General features: G+C 38.8%; 1 protein-coding gene across 2 annotated transcripts in view; it reads left to right on the top strand.

Annotated features, from left to right (window-relative positions):
- AFF2 (AF4/FMR2 family member 2) overlaps positions 1-17,721 on the top strand; it is a 349,256-nt gene that overhangs the window by 264,565 nt on the left and 66,970 nt on the right. For both annotated transcript variants that reach the window (XM_040614279.1, XM_040614278.1), the window contains exon 9: positions 405-442. In XM_040614279.1, the coding sequence (XP_040470213.1) occupies positions 405-442 (38 nt within the window). The remainder of the gene's footprint in view (positions 1-404; positions 443-17,721) is intronic.

Genomic DNA, 17,721 nt, shown 5'->3' with positions numbered 1-17,721 from the left:
TGCTGGTGAATAAAAACTGTTTTGGAAACGGAGTCCGTTCTTCCCTTTATTTTTTCCTGTTGTTGTTCTGGTTCCAGCTATGGACAGATAGCTTGTGACAGAGGAGGCCAGACCTCGGCGCAGGAAATGAAGTAATCACCCCGAACAAGTGGTTCTGAAACACTCACGGCCATTAAAAATAAACAAGCCACACTGATACCACTAACTGGGGCAGAAGTATTTCAAACCTGTAGCGCTGTCTCTCTGAAAGGGTCCAGCTCCTGCATCCCTCCACCCCGGTGGTGGCGGGCTGCCTGGCTGTGCGCTTCTGAAGAGCATCTGCAAGTTGATGTTTTCCTGGGGCTTGGCTGTGCTTTGGTGTGTTGCCTAACTGTTTGTTTCCCCCACCCCTCTTCTGTTTACAGGCTGCTGAAAAGACAAAACTGAGAAACATTCCTGTAAAGTAAGTTATTTTTATATCTGTTTGAAAATGCAAGTTTAACAAGGTGGTTGTATACAATCACTAAAAAGACTAGGACATTAAGAAGGGTGATGAAAGAGATAATAGGATTCAAGTTGCCCCTAATTGTAGCTATAAGAAGGTCAGTATCACTAAGGAAAGCTTTCGATTTCTCATATGTCCCTAATGATTGCACTCCCCAAGTTTCATCCAGTTTCCATAAATTAATGTGTTGTCTATGAATAGCTGCCAAATAATATCGAATCATACTCAATACGTAGTGCTCCTAGCCTTGGGGAGGTTTGTACATGCTAAAAAGATTATGATTTTTAATTGCAATCCTTGAGAAGGTCTGACAGGGGGGAAATAACTAAGAATGTGCCAAATGATTTCTAGACACATGGGAATATTTTGCACCTATGTATCAAGGCTTTGCCATCCTGTTGATTAAGAGCTCTCTCACTCTGTATGTGTGTCTCTCTCACACCATACACACACGTATGTTTCTGTTCTTTAGAGTAGGGCTCTGTGAAGGATGAGCAAGCTTCCAGGGAGCAATTTCCAGGGCATTTTATGAGAAGTTCTTAAATCTTAGGGCACTAGCAGCAACACTCAACCATATATCATGGAATTAAGAAAGTTGCTGTATAGATGTCCTGGCTCTTTGAGAAAAGGCGTTTTCAGTTAAAGCTACCAGCAATTAGTGATTCTGTTTAAATAATGAGTACTCCAGTCTTAATGGGCTCTTATGTACCAATAAAACACATATTTTTAGCTTCAGTTGGTGATCACTGCAGTTTAACTAAGTCCCGGTAACTGTATATTCCTGTTATAGACAGAGGAAATGTTCTTATTTTTATAGTAGTTTGCTGATCATGCTGGCTGTTGGACTGGAATGGTTTTGTATTTGTAAGAACATGCACTGAAAGGACTCACAAATCATTAATCATTGTGGTTTAGCGCACTACAAAAGAGTACAGTTCTACTTCTCACTTGGCTTCCATCATGTGTAGTTATTTACCCGTTATAAAGTGAACGCAAAATGTGTATGAACACTCCTTGGAGTGATTATGCAAGAGGCAAGACAGTCATAAATCACTCTCTCTATGTTTCGTTCAATCTGATAAAAATTAGAAATAGGATCCAGCAGGGATCTGATAGCACATGAAACTTCTAATAAGACAAGGGACCTTTCTTGCCTATAGAGCTAGTTCAAATTCAGTGGAAGCTGAATTAAAGTCTTTATTAGCTGGTGGTTGTTTACTAGAGATTGTGAAATAAGCTGTGTTTTGACCTCACATTCTAGAGGGTTCAGGAGTTGCAAGGTGATAAGAGTCCAGTGGAACAACTCCAAAATAATTATTTAGCATTCATTCACCTTTTTTTTAATATTTTGAGTCAGATCCTCAGGAATGGCTCAACTGAATTTTCACACATATAATAGAGATATTGAGCCTTTCAGTCATTAAACTGCATATGTGACACTGATGCCCAATTAATCCACCAGAAAGATTTGAGAGTGGGGGGAAAGGGTGATTTAGGCTAAATCATTCCTTTATGGGACTTAAGTGTAGCATGTTGGAATGGAAGACAGCCAGATGGACAGTCTCGCTCTTTCTACCTACATGTGCATATCTCACCCTGTCGTGTTTCCCCCAACTGGTTGTTTAACTTCTCTTTGACTATGTTCATGGTGGCAGCTTCAATTAGTACCCTAGGGAATCCATTATACATATTAATTACACTCCGCATAACAAAACAGCTGAAAAATCTGCCTACTATTTTTCAGCAACATGTAATTATTTAAGGTACCTGTATACAATTATGATTGTGTGCTAAAATATTACACTCAGGGCAAAAGTAAGAATAGTGTCTTTAAGACAGCATTTATATCAGCGTCACAGCCACACTTAGTACAGCTCAGGCTTGTCTAGCTTGTAGTCATTGCTTTTGTAGCTCTCAAATGTCAAAGAGAATTTCACTTGAATTTTAATGTTCTTCAGCTACGCAAAATAAAGTTACCAGCTTCCATTGTCATAAGGGCTGAAAGCTGTACAGATTTCTTCTACCATATGTGACTTACCACATACATTTTTAAAAACACATTTCTGTTATTAAGACATATGTGATAGTACACTTCTGCAAATGTGAATTGCTTTTGGCTAAAAGCCATGCACTAATAAGTTGAGTTGAATCTAACTGCATTTGACATCTGTTACAATATATATTTTTTTTACATATATAAATATATATAAAATATTCGCAGTTGTCGTTAGCATAAAAAAATTCCATGTTTTTACATTGTGCTAACATAGCTCTTGTGTCCCAAAACTGGAATCAGAAATCACGCCCTTTTAAAGAATATAGTTTATATGGAGTCCTTGGACAGGACCTTAACAGTGCCACTATTTAACATTTTAGTTTAGAAACATGATGAAGATTTCTGTAGAAATGGTTGATTTACTTTTCATTGCTCAGTTTATTAATGTTGCTGGTTTAATGTTTGAGAGGAAGTTTACTGTTCATTTTTGTTCTGTTGAATCCCTCCAGCACTTAACACTTTATGAAGGGAAAAAAACCAGGAAGTTTTCTTACTACAGTTCAGTAAGGCAGCCAAGCAGCTGGTTTCTTAATGTCTATAGGTGCTTAGACTAACTGGTGTGAACTTTCTGACGGCCAAAGTAGATGCAGGTGGCATTTGGCTCCTTCAGAAGGCTTGGTCTCAATTCCATGTTGCTTGTAGCACTGCAGGACAGGACACATCCATAGGAGCTCATCTTTCTTGGTAGCATCATCTGACATACAAATAAACACACATAAAATAGCTAAGAAATCTCTGTGTCTGCAAAACTGATTTTTTTTTCTTTTTTGAGGGGTGGAGGGGGTTGTGGGGATACTTCAGTTACTTTTCCAAAAACATGTGGCACCAAGGTGGCCCCCATAATTGCAGAATCCATTGCATTTAACTTATCTGTCTCCTCCTGCCCTTGTCATATAAGAACCACTTGCTTTCTCCCATTGGTTTTATCCGTATCTACATGGACAGTCTGTAGTGGGAAAGGGATTTCCTGCTTTCTTACTTACTTGCTGGTCCTTACCACACTGTTCCTATCCCTGACTCTGAAAGACTTAAACAATTTTACCCTGTGGAGGGTTTACAATTTCTAAAGAGCTGTTACATGAGAAATGGTTTTGAATTAGGAGACATCCAGAGGAAATAATTTTCTGTATACCCTGTGATTTGATGGAATAGGGAGCAAACAGCAATATCATTAAAATTCAATAGCACCTTTGTTCTGAATCCCAACTGATGATCACTCTTCCCAGATTTTTTTCCAGACTTAGGTAGGTAATGGGAGCCCACATCAGCATAACGCCTAAAGGAATCACATTCATGTTGACTTGGACCACATCACTTGTCTTTTATCAGCAGGTTGAGCTGCAGGATCTCCTCAGATCCAGACACAGTGTTAGGCCTCACTCTCACGTACAAATACACTTGGCGTGGCAGCCTGTACATCAACATAGACTGAAGGTCAACCAACCGAGTGCTTTATCTCTGCCAGTGGCAGAAGGTGGGGGGAGAACAGCAATTACAGAGGCATCCTCCACAGGGAGTATCCTCCCACCTTCCTGCACACAGCTTTTTACACTTTCATAACCACACATCATGTGTTTAGGAGGTACCAATGGACTTATCCTCCATGTAAAATCTCTTTTGAAATCTGTTTATACTTCTTGTGCCCACAATATCCTGTGGAGTTGAGCACCACAGGGTATGAAAAAATACTGTCTTTTGTTTGTTTTAAACCCTTTTCCTCATATATGCACTGGAATCCATGCAAGTAGTTATCCTTACAGAAAAGAGCAAATGGTTACTCACTGTGCATCATTCCTAATATTAAGTATCTGCGATAAAGACCAAGGAGCCTTCCTACTCAAAGGGCACATAAAACCATTTTCCCTCTAAGTGTGTGAGAGACCAGCGAGCTAACATAGGCACAGGGCTGGTCTCTCTGCAGTTGGGGAAGGAAGTCTGCGTGTCTACTAGTTGGGCAGTGAGAGTGGTTAGGAGGATAACTAGTTCCTTTTCACTGTTTTCCATATTACAGAAATGAGTTCTTTGCATAGCAACACCCTGCTGACTAAGGACAGGATATCATGTCACTCTAAACAAATGCCTCAGGTCACAGTCCTTTATGAAAATGGCCAAATGGATTTCTTGGGAAAATGTGGGCAGGTGAAAAAATGATTTGGCTAAAGCCTGATGTCACCCAGCACTACAAAATACAACAGTTTTGTAAGAGAAAAATTAAATTTTTAAAATGGAACATGAATGCTTTTAAGAGTGATCCATGTAGTCCATGAACTGCTGTAGAGCTGTGAGAATATTGGAATTGACTTCTTGCTTCAGGGAAGAAAGCATTGCCTTTCCTGAGAGTCCTTTATACTCTCTTCTTTCATAGTCCCTTTAAAATTCTTCAAAAGAAAGCAATGGCATTTTCCCCAAACACCTGCATATGCTTAAATTTGCTGTGGATTTAATGACTTCCAGATACATGTTTTGGGATTATAGCTTGTGTTAAAATCCCACTGCTTTTCATATTTTCAAAATATATTTGTTTTCCATCAGCCACAAGTTTGTTAACCAGAAAGACTTCTGGTGTTTATTGTCTTTTCCTGCCATAAAACTCATCTTCTCCTCAGAATGGCATCTGACTTGATTTGGTATGGTTTTCTGTCCTAACCATCATTGGAAATGCAATCCATTAACATTTGATATCTTGACATTTCAATTGACCTCTCATTTGCAAAGCGCAGTGGTATTTTTCGTGGCCTTTTCATCCTTGATTATACATGGAATAGGAGTGACTGTTTCTACTGGCTGCACTTTAAAAATATCTTTGTTTTACCAGCTGGAGTGGCACCTTGTTTCTCCCTCCCTGGACAGACCTTATTCTGCATGGAAGGTCTGAGGTCTGAGCAAGTCATGCAGAGCCAGAGGGTTTTCTTATTGACTCACTAAGCGGGAGGGCAAGCAGGTCAGACTCCGAGGATCAGTTAATGTATGCTTTAATAGCAGTAACCATAAACAGATCTTTTGCTCCCATTGGCAAAAGTGCAGGCCAGCGGGCTAAGTCTGAAGGTTGGTTTGTTTTTAACCAGTCAAATCAGGCACTTGCTAGCAATAAAGGTACAAAAGGGACGGTGTGCTGTTGGTACTCTTGCTCAGAGATGGTGCTAAGCTCTTCCTCTGCAGGGTATCTCCTGTCCTGTAGTTCTGTATTTTATTTTTTTTAATAAAAATAAAAATTAAAAAAAAAAAAGAAGAAAAAAAGCATGTCATGTCTAGGTTGAAAAAGCCTCCTATTCATGTATAATTGTATAGGAGGATGGCCATATATATGTGTATGTATGTGTATATATATGTACATACATGTATACATAGGCATCTATGACCATACTTACCTATGGACATTTGTGTGTGTGTGTGTCTACCTGAAGAACATTTGCTAAAGGACTTAAACCGCTTTCAGGGAAACAAAAAGCCCAAACCTGCTATAACTCTTATTCTCAGTAAAACTCCCAAGCAATTTCCACACCGGCACCTGTTAGTCTCTGCTTCTAAACCTTGCTTCCCCTTGTATCTCCTCGGACTATTTCTGGCAAACTACTAAATCAGCCAGCACCAATTCAATTAGCTCTAGAAATCCATTATAACATAGTGTCTAAACTGCCTGCCCATATTCATTTCTCAAAGAAATCCATACATATTTATGTTTTAATACTTTAAGTCCAGCATGCGAAAGCACTCAAATCCCCAGTAGAAATCCAGGAAAAAGCCTGCTTACAGGCAATTATAGACAATGTTCTTTAGCCCCTGATCCTCCTAGTCTGTCCACTTAGGCATCTACACAGGTGCACGGTTCAGTCAGTGGGATCAGTTTATTGCACTACCAGTAAAACCCCTCCAAAAATTCACAAAACCCCCAAATGCCACCGACTCTGCAGCCTGGCCACATGGTAGAGTCTGTACAAACATGCAGTATTCACAGCAGAGTCAGCACTTGGAGTATCACTTTGAAAACCAATACATATACTGTTGGTTTCCACTGAGTTTTATTGGGGGGGGGGGCTATGTTTCCTCAGCAGAATGTGAACTCTAGAAATGTTGTGAAGGATTATTTCACTCTTACAAGTTAAAGGTTAGTGTTGGAAATGGATTATAGAACTGCTGCTTTTAAACTGTTTGCAAAGAAACGCACATATTAAATCCTTTTTGATGATATCACATTAATCCCTAAATACTGATTTTTATGTAAATTTTGACTCTTGCAAAGCTCTGACAATTCAGCTATCCCCATGTGGTTGTATCAGAGCTCAATTGCTCCTTTAGATCTTTTTTTTTCCTTTTTGCAATACCTTTTGCTTTATTCCAAAGTCATCACAGCAGCTGGAAGATGTAGTACTTTAGACATAAAATAATAAGTCTATTTAATATTTTACCTTTATTTTCTGAATTTGTTCCTCTGACACATCTTGTTAGATATATTTTTATCAGTCCAAAGGATAACCACAGTAGGGCTATTTTTATTTCTAGGGAAATGATGCATGATAACTACTGGCAGGGCCCAAAACAGTAAATCAGTCCTGTTCCAACCACAGAATGTATTAAAAGTCTGTAGCCTGTGGTAATAAGTTATAATTTAGTTGACTAGCAGTTTGTTTGGACTTAAAACTGTACAAATGAGTCACATTGGCTAAGTCCTGAGATATAAAATAGTTTATGCTTTATTAAGGTTTTCAGCTACCACCACAACAGGTACCTAGAGAGAACACACATTTTTCAAATGAGCGCAATACATTTTTATAGTGAAATGCTTCCGACTTGATTGTATAATTTATAGTAGATGGTTAAATTACCACACGTCCTGTGTAGTGCACAATGTTTGCTTACAAGACAATGAGATGAACAGACTCTGAGAGCTCATTCATCTAATCTCTTGCAAATCTGAGCACGCACCATCAATACCAAGCACCGATGGCTGTATCCAGCCACAAGGCACCCCTCAGCTGCCAAGCCAGGCATGTTGCTCAGTAGCCATCACAGAACTTCAGACAGCTAGAGAGACCACCTCTTCAGTGTATTTTTCTTTGCAGAGGCATGTATGTGCCAGGTGACCAAAGCTAATCATGCATTTGTGGAAAATTTGCCAGGAGTCTTGCAGCTAGACAGAAATAGGCATTTTCATTTTATCTGGGTCATTTTTGTCATTTTTCAACACAACGTTTTTACACCTTCATTGTGGTACAGCTTGTCAAGATAAAATTTAACTCAGTTTTTAAAAGTTGTAAAAAAGGGAAAGTTTGAGCCAAAGAAAACCTTCTTTTACCCAATTTCTTCTTTTGACAGAAAAAAGTTAGTTAAGGTCAATATTTTTTTCTCCACTTTTAGCATGTGTCTGCTGTTGATCAAAGGGATACCTGTTCTCTCCTCACTTATCCTGTTGTTTTGAGAATTTTTAGATTTTATATTTGTCTTTCTGATTAGTATTTTGCATTTCAAGTTATTTAATATTTATTCATACAATTATTCTGTTTGCTTTGGGCATTGTATTAAGTAACAGCTGTTTTCTAACTACCTGTGATCTTTTTTAAATTACTGCTTTAAAAATGTCCTTCTGAGCAATTAAGATATTGCAGTCAAGCAACAAATGCTAACAACATTGAAGAAAAGGCTTTATCCTGGCATAAAGGGGAGTACCTGTTCTGCTGGTTTCACTGCAGCTGGCTGAATCCAGCATAGGTACCAGCCTTCAGATCTCATACCGCTGGGTTTCACTGTTATGCCATCTTTGTCTGCTGGAAGATAAATAGCCAGAGCAAAACCCTAGGTAGTGTTAGCGTACGTATATGACTATATGGTTTATTTAGGTTCTAGCACATGCTAGACACTCTCCAGATGAAGATCCCTGCCTTGGAGAGCCTGGTAAGAGGCAGTGAATACAGGTACCAGGTAGCTGGTTTTAACTGAGGCTGTGAACAGCATCTTTGAAATCTGTAGGCATGTGTCTGCTCTCTTTTGGACTGCAAAACTCCACTAGTTTCACTGGCATTTGTCCTACTTTCAACTTGGTGTGGGAGGGAAGAATGAGGTTTCCTTGCTCTTTCTGGCTTGTGGCCTCCCAGTAATATATCTAATAGGCTTCCTCTGCCTTGCAGGGTCATGAAAATAGGGCAGAATAAAGGTGGTCCTCCTCACTATCACCTTTTATATACCCAAAAGAAAGCCCCTGCCATACAGCAAACAGTCCTTTACCTTGGCAATGAGTAAGTGAAATAAAAGGAAAAAAAAGGTGTCTTTCAAGCATTTATTTTTTTTTTAAATACAAGTACCAAAAAATAATGATCTTGTGCTAAGTGAGAGAAGTAGAAAAAAAATCCAGTCATTTAGGATCGATGAATACGAAAGAAAGGCAAAAGCTAGATAATGTTTCAGGAAATAACACTGCTACAAGGTTAATTTTGCCTAGTACAACATTTCCTAGTATTGAATTGCCTGATATACTCCCTCAGGGATTGCTCCTGTGCTTGCAATAATCGAGGCTGATTTTATTGGAAAATCACCTCTGGATGAGAGACATACTCTAGAGAGAACTTTGCATGGGTACAAATAGGTTTTTGGTGCCAGTGCCATGTTGCCCAGGCCAGCGCAGTTATAGTTCCCAATCTGTCTGTGCAGTCAAGCAGCAAATTCATTAGCAACCCTTCTGGCAGGATAGAAAAATAGACATATTAGGGAAATTTACTTTGAATTGTTTTCAGGATTTGTTGGATAACAGTTCAGTAATCAAATGGCGCCTCCTAACAAGAGCATTAAATATTTTTATTAATAGTGGCAGGGAAGCTGCAGATATTCCTTTAAGTGCAGAACACTTTACCGTAACACTATGTGACTTGCAAAGATCATGGATGAAAGAAGATATTAGCATAGCTGGAGCGGGGGTGCTTGTAATGTCGGAGCTGATTTTTGTTTTGTGTTGTGTGTTGAGACTGCGTTGAGTCACAGAACTCTCACATTACAGATGTAATATATGTTAAAGTAGCGGCTTATCCATCAGACCCTGCCAGTTTGCTGGCTCTGTAATCGTAGAAGAGGGTCATATCTTGACAGTGCTGTGCTCTCTCTGACTATGGGACCTAAGTTCCGATATATGTAGCAGCTTCCAGACCTTGTCAAGTGGAAACTGAGCATATTGTAAACGGAGCGCATTTTGCCTCCAGCTGGGAGGAGGGACACGTGGAGCGCCCGCGTACGAGGGCCCTCCACTGACCTTGGAGTGACTTTGAGTGTGGGGAGGCTGGAGGAGTGCTGGGAAAAGGCTGATTCAGAGAGACAGACGAGTGAGGAAGAAAAATCAAGGAGATTGGCACAAGGTCGGTGGAAAAAATCTTTCTAAAGAAAGCAGGAAAAATTTTACACTCAAGGCCAACACTGAGCCCTTATAATCAGGCTCGTCTGGCCACACACCAACAGTAGCGAGAGAAAAAGAATACCGAATGCAGCTCGCAAGCTAAGATCTGTGCAAAAGCTAGTGATCTGCTGGGAAAAAATAGCGTGGACTGAATTTATTACAGAATAAATTACATTAAGATCCAGGAACTGGCAGGGTTAAAAATTAGGATTGTAAAAAATAATCTATATACTCTGTTTCCTAATTCCTGTTGTCTTCATGATTGTTTTACTGTGAAGAGGAGAACCACCCTCAGTATCAATCATAGTAAGCTATTTAGACACAGAAATAAGTGGCATATGGCTTAGCACTTTTGGGTCTAGCAATCAAGTAGCAACCTTCTGCAATACAACTGTAGTTCGGTTCCCAATGGGCTTCACTTTGATGATTAGATATATTGAGTTCCCTGTGTCATTCAAAGATAGCAGAATTTCATACAAGTTGGTGTTAGCTTCCTCTCACTTCATTTCAATTTTCAATAACCAGTGTCATCACATGTAACAGTTTCTTCGTAATGGAACTTCATGTCGAATCAGATTTGTCTTTCAAGTGAAAGAGCGATGTGAAAAGTCTTCTGAAATACTGATCTCTGGAAAAAAAATTACCACAGTGAAAACAGGCAGAGATTATTTATTTATTTCTCCTAAACATGCTTAGGTGCTCAATCCCCAGAAAAAAAGCTTTTGTGTTGCATTTGGGGACAGTATTAACATTCTTTACAGGACTTACTGCAGGTGCTTGCTGAGGTCATTGCTGTGCTAAGTAAATAGAAAATATGTGCTCAGTTGTATCTGAAACCAAACTATGAAATTTAAAGCCAAGTTCTATGTATGTGGAGATATATCAGAGGAGAATTTGGATTTCAGATATTAATTGATCCCTCTGTATTTCAGCATGGCAGCTGTTAAATACCACTGTGCTTCGCTGACACAGAAACTGCTACTTTTCTGGTACTTACCTTCTCTCCATCGGCTCAGCCCCATTCCTGGGCAGTGGAGAGGTGTCTGTACAGGCAGATGAAAGGAGCCAAGTGCTTTGCCCACTGGACAATAAAGGTGTGGACCCTCCTGGAGGTCAGGGTATAGGGAATGGAGGGGAGAAACTCAAGGAGTAAATGGCCAGAATGTGCATCATGGTGAGCATAACCCTGCAAGTTAAGTGTATGCCAGTTTCATCAGGGATATTTCTGGAGAAATCTGGTGTCTTGGAGAATCTTCTACCCATGCCGGGGCTTGAAGCTATATCGTCCCCAGTGGGCTGTGATCTCAGTTCTATTTTAGTGCCCCTTTGCCATAAGATTTCCAAAATGGAGGAACATTTTGAGGGTCTATCCGTGTTCCGCAACCTGTGCATTGAGAGTGACCTAGCAGTTTACCATATAGCACCTCCCACACATACGGATTGTGCCAGATAGCGTAACAGCACAAGCAGTGTTTTTAAAAAGTAAATTCTAGGTCACACATTCATGATGAATCACTTGCTGTAATTCACAATTAGTCTTAATATGCTGTAAGAAGAGTGACTGCAGATGAATCTTTCACAGCTTTATAAGCCCAACACTTACCAAGCAGCAAGGATGATATGGCAGTCTGTATCACATATCCAAGACTGCCCATCCCATAGTTTTATTTCTTGGCAGTTTCCTACAATTTTGTGAAATATTTTTTTAATGTGACAAAGTCACTTCAATTACACAGTCATTATAAGTTTTGCCAAGGTTGTCTATGGATCGTTTTGTGTTCATTAGAGCACAAAATTAGAATTTTCATTGCAGCAACTGTAAACAGTACTGGCTCAAAGGAGTCAAGCTTTTTTCCCTCCATAAAATCTTGGATAAGCTATAACTGAGGACTTCCGTGTTTTTTTTATTTTAATTTTTTTTTTTTAAACTGCTTTTGGGGCTGTTGGATTTTTTTTCTTCTTCTTCCTAGCCCTTGATATATTTGTTTAACTGAATAACCAGTTCCCTTCAAAATGATGACATTGCCACTATGTGCATGAACAAGCAGGTGCAGACAGTGTGTTTCTAAGGCTGTGAATATATTATTGCTTCAACTTTTAAAATGTTATAGCTTGGTGCTTGTCACTTTAGACCCAGTCAGGGTTGTAGAAGCTATAAACGGTCTTCTGGAAATAACCCCGTTTCAGAAAATACTTCATCATCTGCTCAAGTCCCACTAAGCCCCATTAAGCTTTCACTTAAGTAATCTCAGAGCTTATTACTTAAGTAATAATAAAAGTTTCTACTTAATAGTCCTATGAATTTATGTATATATATGATTGAGTTTGCTTATCATGCTGGTGTAAATGTAAAGAAATTGCATCAAAACAAATCATTTTATATATGCAAAAATTAAGCAAATGGGAAATAAATCCAGGACAGTGTTTCAAGCAATGGAAAAAAAGCCAAAGGTTTTCCAATAGAGTCCAGGCTTTCAGAAGCTCTCTGGAACAGACAAAGAATAGGACTACCTCTTCTTGTCTGTATTTAGAAAAATAAATAAGATCCAGAAAAGCATCTTGGAGAAAGAAGATTACATTTTTCACTTGATTTTTATAGTAATTTATTTTAGCTGAATCTTGTTGCTGATTTAGCTCACTAGAAACAATAGTGTGTTAAGTAGTGGGAGGCTGATTAGTAGAAAATACAACCAAAATATCTCATCTGCTAGTTTTTTAGGCTGAAGGTGAACCTGTGCTGCTCTACCTTCTTTCTCTGTCTCTTAGGATTAGGGAGTTTGTGCTGCTCCTCACTTGTGCTTCACTTGGAGGAACTTCCAGGCTTTGTTTTTAACCTAATGTGTATTTACAAGGAAAGAGAGACGACAGAGACTATTAAGAAAGTAGCAAAGAACTTCAGCAGACATCCCTGTCAGAGCTTGCACAGCAGCAATCCTCTGCCTTGCTCCTATAAATCCATGGAGTGTGTGCTTCTTTTGGCATGAGGCATGCTCCTTTCTTGCCAATGGGATGCCCAGTCCTTAGTAATTTTTTTTTTTTCTTTTTTAGATGTAATATGCCATGATAATGTCATTCAGGATAAGATATGTCAGCAAATGCACCAACAGGCTTTATCAGCTTATACCTCTTAGCAAAACCTGGAGCTACAGTGAATGGGGACAGCAGACATACAGCAAAGGCATATCTCCTCCTCTTAAAGAAATGTGTTTAACAAGATTATGTACTATTTGCATTCGAAATTTGCAATTAGCGCCCCATGAACACACAATTAAATCATCCAAGTGCCAGATAATGTGTTAGATATATGTAGTTAGACTTCTGTAGATTAAACAAACTATTAGATATGTGGTAGCTCTGCTACATCAATACATTTTGTAGAAATCAATGTAATCTGAGTAGTACGAGAGCTCATTGAAATATGGTTCTCTTATTAAACCTGTGAAGTATGTATGTCTGTGAATGCATGTGTGTGCATGCAGGAATGCAAATTACTAGGTGGAAGAATTAGCATATTGTGGATTGTGGAAGTCTTACTGTAAATAGTGGAAAATTTTCCTTCAAAGCACATATAAAGGTTTGATTCTGCAACTTTATTCCCAACCCTATAATTTTACACTAGCTGGCATAAATTAGCAAGTTAGAAGTCTAAATATATGTGTCTGACATGCCTCTCAAAAGAAATAACAAGACAAATGCACATGGTGAAACAAGAGTAGTATGTGTAAAATATCTATGCTTTTCTATGCATAGGTTACATTTAAGTCAGGGAAAGGAAAGAAAAATCCATCAACTGCAGTTTGTCTGTGCTGTTTGTACTCTGGAGTTCTCTGAATATATTTCTTTTTAACTTCAAGGACTTTCGGTCTGTAAAGAAACGGGCAATGCCAAGCATTCCTTCTCTACCAAATGTGATAATTTCTGAATCCAGACAGTGGCTTACTTGCATTAATGTGCTCAGTGGTCTGGTGGAAATCAGTAAAATGATGAGGCGCAGTGAAGGGGGGAGGCAGGCCTTCCACATTTATTTATCCTGGATAAATGGTGCCCATTAATCTATCAGGAAAATATGGAATTAGCAGGGAAGAAACCACAGTTGCAAATTTGGCAGTTGCTAGCATGCACAGATGGTCTTTCAGCGTTTTAAGATTTTCCAGTCTTTTGATATTGATACCAACATTGAAAAGTAGCCCACGTATTGCTAATGTTTTTCTAGAATAGCCATAGAAAAATAACATTGTATATTTTGGATTGTTCAATCTCCTCTCACTGTATTTGCATAAAGTTTTTAATCTTAAAGGTAAACTTTTTATGCTCTCTCTGTCTTGGTTATTTTAAGAAGCGTAATTGGAGTATGATTTCTTAAAATAAGAAAGACAGCCAGTGTATCCAGACAAAGCCATTAGGAAAAAAGAGACCCTTACTTGTGAATTATGCTGAACAAAGTTTGCAGGTTGGTAGTCTGAATTGCTTTCCTACTGTTACATAGTATGCTTTTTTGTAAAGTGCCGGTCTCAAAACCAGGATGTTGAGTCCCTCCTTGATAGAGTGTTGTTTATTCTTATTCTGCTGACAAGCGCTGATTTTCAGTCACTGTAGCTTCGCTGAAACTGGGAATCTGACCCTGGCAGCATCTCTATTCAGTGTTTCAGGGCATGAAGTCAAGAGGGAAGGATAATGTCATCTGCTTAATTTGCTTTGGGAATGTTTGGTTGAGTCTTCAAAGACCTTGTTGAAATATTTCACAGAGGAAATCACAGAATAATTCTTGCCAACTTTACTCTGAGTTTATTCTCAGCTGACCCAGAGGATACAGTACCTTAATGGCTGTTCTGAAACGTGCCTTCTGCAGCACTGTAGTTGTGTACACAATCCACATGTGCACAGGACAAAGACATCTTTGACTGCAAACAGCCCAAGGTGCTTTGTATTAAAAATCAATAAAATTAAAAATTAAAATTAAACAAAAATCAAAGCTGTTGGGGAGAACAGAAATTTAAAAAGTAATTATCTCATTGCACCACAAATTTTCATCTGGTGAAAAAAGATCTGAGATGCAAAAGTAAGGTGAAAGTTTTAGGTGTGTGCCAGAAACACCGTGTGCTGCCATCTCCAGTGTATCCAGGTGTGTAGGTCTCATTTATATAGGTCAGTATGAAGATAGATAGACAGACAGATGGACAGTCAGACAGACAGGTAGATACAGATATCTAGATTCAGGTATACCAAACCTGTAGGGCATTAGGACATATAGGTATGCCTCTAAGACATTTTGTTTTTAAATAAAACAAGGCAAATGAACACTGTCTTGCCAATATCTTATCAATGAGAGAAACATTTCTGAAGAATTAAATGTCAGGTGCTAACAAGAAAATTTCTAATTACTGTTCAGCAGAAGACTTCCTTGGCCTCTGTGGATACCATACACCAGACCTAGAAGCACCTTGCTGCCTCAGACATCAGTTGTTCCCATCTTTGATACACATAGTCAGATTTCAGGTACCACCGCAGAAACAGAACTTGGCTTTTTTTACAAGCAGGGGTGCAAAACGCTATTTCCCAGCTTGCCAAAAGCCATCTTGGGTAAACAGGTACTTTAGCTTAAGCCGTACCTGTCATTATAAGGCAGAATTATGCCATATGTTTTGCAAACTACACTTCTATTTACCTTCCCAAGAGAATGGTTGCCTTTTCTGCAACCACCTGATACTATTGATTGATGCTCAGTGTGTAATCCATTATAACCATCTGATATTTTTCTAGAAAACTACCTCACTGGTCATTGTCTACCTTGTATTTTTCCTGTTGAATTTTCCTGACAAGCTGTAGTACCTTGCACTTGTCCACACTGTATTTTATCCTGTTTCTGCAGATTTTATCTTCACTTCACCAGGATCATTTTGTCTTCTGACCCATCCTCCAAATTATTAACCTTCTCACACAGGTGTTACTTGCTAATTTAACAAACATACTCCCTGTTCTGTCATCTAGACTGTTAATGTTCTTCTAAAATGTCCATGTCTATTGTGTAGCTACTATGAGAGTAGTTAGGCTTTAGTCTTGACAGATGTTTCTTGCCAGATCTATAATAAAAATGAGATATAGTACCGGTGATGATTTGGGCGATTTATATGATCTACAATGGATAGTTTCCCAGAATGGATCAGCCCTTTAAAACCTTGACATGACTGCACATCTTGTAGGACTTCTTACGGAAGTCTGAAGATCCTGGAGGGTACAAACTTCTCAGCTTTTTTGTGCATACATGAAACTTTCATTTAGAGAGCCTCAAAAAATGCACAAAAAACTCACTGCAACACATTTTTAAGTCCCTCACCAACAATTAAGGGCTCTGCAGCTCTGATTGTCTATTTGCTAACCCACCACATATGAATTTTATTAAATACTGCCCGTTGTCAGTGTTCTTGCAGCAATGGCAATTCTTTAGTTTTTTATGTTCCTGTTTTGTCATTAAAATTGTATTGAGTTAAATCCCACATTTCTTTCTATTCTACATGACATTTAAGAAACTAGTGCAGATCCTACACCATTGAGGGGCAGAGTTACAAAACCAAAGCAAAAGGATAGAAGTGGCTGAAAGCAGAGAGACAAGTCAGGTATCAGGCTAGACTTAGAAATGAGCATGTGAGATTGTTGTGCAAGCAAAACTGACCCTGGTCAGCTCTAACTAGTGTTATCTTCACTTATTCCAGCTATTGCTAGAGGAATTTCTTTATTTGTTTAATATCAACAAGCAATTCATCTAGACTTCACCCAGCAGTCATATACAATCATATCATCACTCATGCACGTACTCCAAAATTCATCCACACATTTCAAGAATAAAGCCATCCACCTAATAATATATGTAAAGGATTGTTCTGGACATATATACTAGCATATGTACTTCAGCTTCTTTTTTAAGAGCCATTTGGTATTTTTTTAAAACATATAATTGTGCTACGATCAAATTAATTTTTAATTGCTGCTCTTGCTTGCAGGCTAAAGGATTCCCCACTCCTTTTGTCCTGTTTCCTCCACTGCAGTGACTTTCTTTATTCCATTCCCTAATTTGCCCATGTGCAGGTGTATAGATACCCAAATACCACCTTCACTCCAGAAGCTGTCTCGGACCCTCACTCTCCTATTTTTGCACCACCCTACAGGAGTTCACCAGCGTTTGGGGAATGCTAGCACGGTCATGTTCACTTGGGTATATGTACAGTGGTCTTCATCTTTATAGCATTTGGTTTGCTCCTTCTTCTAAACAAAATATCCAGGAACTCAGACTCCAAGCTCTGTCCGGTCATTCCCATGCTCATTGGGTGTTTTTCATTGCATTTATGGATATCTGATTGTTTCATTTTGCTTTGACTGAGTTACCTGGGTCCAACTCTTAATTTAATAACATTTGCCTGAGTAAAAGCAGAGCCATGGGCTTGTGGTTTGGCCCAACAGAATATTAAGTGTCATTCTCTGCATAAAAACATTTCTGACTATTTTTTATGCTATAACTCCATGAAAGAATATTTTTTTCTTGGCCCATAACCATTGTACAATGATCGGTCTTTTAAAGAAAAGTGTGTATCTCCAACACTGAAGCCAAAGAAGTTAGTTTTGTTGTTAGCTTTCTAGTGTACCCAGGAGAAAATCTATTCTCTGCCATCCTCACAAGTGAGAACTCAGGGAACAATCTCACATCCATTTTTCCATTTAGGTCCCCAAGTGCCTTAGTGTATTTGCTCTGACCTTATGTTGGAAAGAGTTACAAGTTGCTAGCAGTCATCTTCTCCATATTTTTTCTGTGAC

The sequence above is a fragment of the Falco naumanni genome, chromosome 14, assembly GCF_017639655.2.
Source record: "Falco naumanni isolate bFalNau1 chromosome 14, bFalNau1.pat, whole genome shotgun sequence".
Taxonomy (NCBI): domain Eukaryota; kingdom Metazoa; phylum Chordata; class Aves; order Falconiformes; family Falconidae; genus Falco; species Falco naumanni.
This window is presented reverse-complemented; position numbering and strand designations above follow the sequence as displayed.